Source organism: Elephas maximus, chromosome 15, assembly GCF_024166365.1.
Source record: "Elephas maximus indicus isolate mEleMax1 chromosome 15, mEleMax1 primary haplotype, whole genome shotgun sequence".
In the NCBI taxonomy this organism is placed as follows: Eukaryota; Metazoa; Chordata; class Mammalia; order Proboscidea; family Elephantidae; genus Elephas; species Elephas maximus.
Window position 1 is genome coordinate 1,729,595 of NC_064833.1, and position 6,000 is coordinate 1,735,594.

The 6,000-nt window shown below is 55.4% G+C and overlaps 1 protein-coding gene across 6 annotated transcripts in view; it reads left to right on the top strand.

Annotated features, from left to right (window-relative positions):
• LOC126059028 (lymphocyte antigen 6H) overlaps positions 1-3,295 on the top strand; it is a 30,297-nt gene extending 27,002 nt beyond the window's left edge. For all 6 annotated transcript variants that reach the window (XM_049854536.1, XM_049854537.1, XM_049854538.1 and 3 more), the window contains 3 exons: positions 17-137; positions 761-880; positions 1,114-3,295. In XM_049854536.1, the coding sequence (XP_049710493.1) occupies positions 17-137; positions 761-880; positions 1,114-1,349 (477 nt within the window). In that variant the 3' untranslated portion in view covers positions 1,350-3,295. The remainder of the gene's footprint in view (positions 1-16; positions 138-760; positions 881-1,113) is intronic.
• The last annotated feature ends 2,705 nt before the right edge of the window (positions 3,296-6,000 follow it).

A 6,000-nucleotide genomic window follows, 5' to 3' on the forward strand; every position in this document is an offset into this window, starting at 1 on the left:
GCCACGTCTCCCCCAGGCCTGCGACCCCGAGGACCCCGGCCTGTCGCCCCTCTCCCAGGCCCTTCCAAGCATGCTGCCCGCCGCCATGAAGGGCCTCGGCCTGGCGCTGCTGGCTGCCCTGCTGTGGTCAGCGCCCGGTGAGTGGGGGCGCCCGGGGGAGGGGACTGAGGCCTCTCGGGAGAGAGACAACAGTGAGAACCGCCCAGTCCCCCATAGCACTTCCGACCGGATCCGAGGCTTCGCGACCTCATGCCCCCAGTCCGGCCCTTCCTCGGTCAACCCCCTCTGTTCCCCACGCGGTCCCTCCTAGCGCCGGAGGGCATTGCGCTTCCCTCCGAGCCGGGCACCTGTGGCTCTGGGCCAGGACAGCGGCCTCACTTCCTTGGTGGCCGGCTGTGGCCTGGGTCACTTTCTCGAAGGCCCCCATGTGCCTCTCCAAAATCCTGTGTCCACCTTCCTGACTAGGGAGCCCTGAACCACTGGGATGTGCGCTCAGGGGAAGCCTGTGCAGGAGGAGCCAAAGGTGGGAGGGGTGCCTGAGAGATGCAGGGAGGGGCTCCCAGTGTCCCAGGGGCAGCCCCCCAGGCACCAGGTGGCACAGGCTCTTCTGGCCTCTCCCTGGTGCCCTTGCAGCCCTGGCCAGCTGATGCGTGGATGCCCAGGCCTCCCACACTTAAGTGGTCTTGTGGAGCTGCTGCAGCAATGGGTGGGGTGGCAGGCCTAGGTGTCCCCTCTGCTCATGTCCCCTGTGCCAACCTAGCTCATGGCCTGTGGTGCCAGGACTGCACGCTGACCACCAACTCCAGCCACTGCACCCCGAAGCAGTGCCAGCCCTCGGACACCGTCTGTGCCAGTGTGCGCATCACCGACCCCAGCAGCAGTGAGTTGGAACCGGGTGCCCCTGAGCTCCCTGGCTTGGGGCAGGATTTGGCTGTGCTCAGTGACAGTGGGCGGGTACCTGCACCTCCCTGTCCCTCAGTGGCCCTTTCTGTATATTTAGGGGTGGCGAGGGTGTCCAGGCTCCTCCACTGATTTGAAGGGCCCTGGTTGGGTGCTGGGAAAGCTACAGGGGGCCTATGTAGAGCCTCTGTCCCCGCCTCCTTTCTCTCCCAGGCAGGAAGGACCACTCTGTGAACAAGATGTGTGCCTCGTCCTGTGACTTCGTGAAGCGTCACTTTTTCTCAGACTATCTGATGGGATTCATCAACACCGGGGTCTTGAAAGTGGATGTGGACTGCTGTGAGAAGGATCTGTGCAACGGGGCAGCGGGGGCTGGGGGCAGCCCCTGGGCCCTGGCTGGGGGTTTCCTCCTCAGCCTGGGGCCTGCCCTCCTCTGGGCTGGGCCCTGAGGTCCCCACTCCCGCAGGGCTTCTGAGCGTGTCCCCCTGAGCCTGTCCCTGCCCCTCCCTAGCCTGGCCCAGCTGCAGTGGGGCAGCCTGGGCTGGCCCCACAGCCTGTGGCTCTTGCCCCTCCCCGAATCAAGAGGCTTCCCTGTCTCTCCACCAGCTCTGAGTCCCCAGCAGCAGGACAGCTCCAGGAAACCAGGTATCCAGGTGGGGGCCCTGGGGGAGAGGACAGGGGTCTCTGAGAGGCAGCAAGCCTGAGCCAGCCTCAGACTAGCAACCTGGTGGAAGGCATCATCTGTGGAGAAATAAAGTCACTTCTGAGACCTGAGGCTGGGGTCTGAGGCAGGGCTTGGGGCAGGAGAGCCCTAGTAGGGAGCAGGCAGTGATGGGTTGAGAGCACAGGCAGGGGCCAGGGGCAGCAGTCACCTGAGACCTGAGGCTGCACTGCATAGCGTGCCGGGGCTCCTGGGCCACCAGGAGCCAGGGGACTTGCCTGGTAAGGTTTGGGGGCACCTGGGATAGGGGGAGTTGAGATGAACAAGATTCTGGGGAGGGGACTGAAGGGGGAGGCGTTACAACTGTGTGTGAGCATAGTGGGTGCACCTGGATGGACAGACTTTCACTAGCACATGCACAAATGTACACACTGGTGTGCACACACACTGCCAGTACACACCCAGTGCACACACATAGTACACACACACATGCAAACCCAACGCACACATACACTGCCAGTACACACCCCCCAGTGTACATACACAAACCCAGTGCACACATACACTGCCAGTACACACCCCCAGTGTACACACACAAACCCAGTGCACATACTTAGCACTGCAAATACACATGGTGTACAATCACACATACACCCAGTACACACCCCCAGTGCACACACATTTGCACCACGCGTCCACACCCGTGCCCACAGGCTCTACACGCACATGCCCTCCACGGTGGCGTCACACAGCACAGACCTGGTGTGCACTAGCATGCACGCCCCATGGTCACACAGATGGGCACATGGTAGTGTGCTTGCACACACACCACCTGGTGCCCACCTTCACACACGTGTGTGCACATCCCGACCCACACACACCCTCTGACCCCACAGTGCCCTGCACACGTATGCACGCACAGACACACAGATGTGTCCATGTATAAGCCTCTTGCTCTCACTTGCTATCTCACGCTCAGCCCCCAGCGTGATCGGGTTCGGGGCCAGCCTCTCTGGGCCCCTGGCTGCCTGAGGATGGCTGGGGGCTGCTTTGGGTGAAGTGGGGACCTCCTGTGGCCAGACTGCCTCTTAACTGGACCCCTCACCTTGAGGTGTCTCCATCTGCCACTGGGTTCTTTCTACTCAGCAGACAGGGTCTGGAGGCCAGTCCTGGGAGCAGGGTCCGGTACAGAATGCATCCGAGCATGGGGTGGGATGGGGAGGGGGAGGGGAGGACCCCCTTGCAGGTAAATTTCAGGTGCTGTTTCTCCTGGCCCTTCCTGCTCTAGTTGGAGTTTCCGTTTCATCACTGCCCCTGGCCAGCGCCCCCCCCCGCCCCCGCACATGTCCTGGGTCTTCTGGCTGTGGCTCCTGTGACCCTGAGGTTTCCCTGGCTCTGTCCTGTGGCCAATCCTTCTTCCCGCACCCCTGTGGCTGTCCCAGGTTGGGGCCACTACTCAGCCCTGGGATCATGCTCTCCCCTGGACTCCTCCGAAAGAAAAGCGATTGCTTTAAGTGCTGGCTGTGGCATTCCTGCCAGGGGCTCCTCTCTGGAGCCATGGAGGGGCATGGGGTGCAGGACAAGGGGCTCTAGTGCCCTCACCGGAGACCGATGTCACCTTCCTGCTGGTGGAAACACCGAGGGACTTTTCCTCAGGGGGCACCTCCCGTCCAGTTTTCCACTTGCTCTGCTGCTCTGCGATGTACCCCCACCCCCCCCTCAGTAAAGTGTGATACCCTCTGCCTGTGTCCTGTGCTTTGGGGAGCGGAGGGTGGGCCACAGTTTGTGGGGCGACCTGGAAGTTACCGCTCACTCAAGGGGAGGACGTGATGAGAAGCCGAGAGTTCGGAGAAGACAGGAGATTGGATTCAGCAAAGAACCCTAGAAACAGGAGCCCCCAAGGGTGTCCTGGGGGTACCGGGAGGCAGGTGGGCTGGCCATGCCCATGGGTGGTGGTGTAAGCCAGTCTTCATGTGAATCTTTGTGTGGTTGACTTATTACTTGAGAGAAGCCTTTAAAAACACAAAAAGGAGCAAACTTCTGCCACCTCTGTTGAAAGTTAGATAAAATTAGAAGGGCAGCCCCCTCACTCCCATTCTGGGGCAGTATCAGAGGAGGGGCTGAAAGCGTAGCCTGGTCTGGAAGTCTCTGCCCACCACTTCAGAGTGGCTTACTTCTTGCTCAACCTGTCTCTGCATCTTCAGAACAGTTTCAGCCTAGTACAGCACCACCTCAACACGCCACTGAAGGGTTAGACTGCACGCTACGGTATCATGGAGACGCTGTCTCCATCTGCCACGGGGTTCTTTCTACTCAGTGGTCCACCAACGACATCTTTCCAGGTCTGTACAGCTGGACTGGGCCCTGATTTTAAATGTCTGTTAAGTAGTCCCCTGAATGAATGAACCATAATTCATTTGGCTATGCCTTGTCGGTGGGCACAGGGTATGTTCTCCATTTTTTTCTTCAGCAGCATTGAAGTGGCCATCTCTGTCCTCCCATCTTCATGGGCTCAAGTGATTATTTGAGTTGGGAGTGCTTCCGAGAGGTGGGTGAGTAGCTCCCTAGAGCAAATATCAACTTAAATATGAAATATACCATTTATCAGTTGCCATGAAGTTGACCCTGACTCATGGAGGTCCCTGTGTGTCAGGGTGGGATTTTCAGTGCTGAGTTTTTCAAAAGTAGATCAAGGCTGTGTCACCTTCTAAAAAGGGCCACGTCAATTTACATTCCCACGAACTCCTTACACCTGCGCCAGCCATGGCTACTGCCAACTTGAGGAAGTTTTGCCAGTCTGGTAGACAAAAGGTAAACCTCTTGCTCTGATGTCCCTTTTGGGAAATAGTAGTGAGGTTGAGCATCCTGCTCTATGTGAACTATCCGCCTGTATTTTTATTTTTTTATTTCTTCTGTAACCGTCTGGCCACACCCTTTGGCCATTCTTCTGTCGCAGCGTTTCTCTTTTCCTTACTGATTTGTAAGAGCTTTGTGTTTTAGAGACACTAACCTTTCCCGTGTTAGATGTTTTACAAGTATTTCTGTGTAGTCTGTCGCTGTGTCTTTGTTTACCGTGTCTTCCCTGTATGTATATGTTCTAAATCTTGATGTGGATGAATGTGTCTGGTTGTTCTTTTATGGTCTCTGAGTTTCCTGTCTTAGGAGAAATGCCTCTGGTCTTATATTATGAAAGTATTCTCTATTCTCCTCTAAAGGAGCTCTGGTCACTGCTTTCAGATATTCAGTCCATCTGGAGTTTATTTATGATGTTGTAGGAGGTTGTACGTAGGGTCGCTATGAGTCAGAACTGACTCGATGGCACCTAACAACAACAGGTGGTAGAGATTTCTTCTAAGTCGGTGGCTGGTATTCTCAGTGCTGTGTATTAAATAGCCCACCTTTGTCCACTGATTCACAGTGCCTCCTTTATAATAAACACATTGCCGTAGATGTCTGGGTGTTCCTGCCCACTCCCCATCGGAGATCCGTTGTTCAGTTTTATTACCAGGTCAGTACCATGCTGTTTTGATTATGGCAGCTTTGCAGCATATTCAGTAACTGGTAAGGCAAATAACCCCTCACTACTCTTCTTTTTTTAAAAAAGTTGTTACTTGTTACCATGTGTTTTTATGGATGAATTTTGGAATCAACCTGTCCAGTTCCAGAATAACACTCTCAGAATTTTAATGGCAAGTTCACTTACTGGGATGTGAAGTTGGGGAGGGTTGATGTTATTACTCTTTTGAATCCTCCCATGCAGAAGCATGGTGTACCCCACCATTTTTTCAGCCCCCTAAATGGTGTCCCTCAGTACAGCATTATAGTTTTCTTCGTACAGGTCTTGCGTCATCCTTGATATGTTTACTCTGGGTAATTTACAGCCTTTGTGGTATTATAAATAGAAATTTTCTCCTTTTCTTTAAATCAGACTGGCCCTTTCTGGCATGGTGAGCTAGTATTTCCAAAATTCTTAGTGATGTTCTTTCCATGAGTATCCCTTCCAACTCTCTTCCCCCATTTAAGCAGGTGGGCCAGGGTGTGTGTCGCCTCAGAGAGGGCTCAGGGGGCCGATCTCCGAGGCAAACCTCAACAGAGAGAGCACTGGGAGCTGGAACCCTTCAAACCATTTCAAGATAAAGAGTGGGAGGAGGGAAGGACTGCCTTCAAATTAGGAAGAGAAAATTCTGTGGATCACAGCATCCAATCTGCAGCCGATCCTGGGGCCAGTGCAGGACTGGGCACTTTTGTTCCATTGTGCATGGGGTCTCCATGAGTTGGGGGCTGACTTCACAGCAGCTAATAATCACCTCCCTAGATGGGAGGAGGAGGAGGGGAGAGGGCCTGGTAGGGGCAGAGGGTGGCTGGATCTCAGGCAGAGATTGCCCAGGCTTCCCGGGCAGAGCTCCTGAGGGGGCGAGACCTCAGAGGGACGTGGGTGA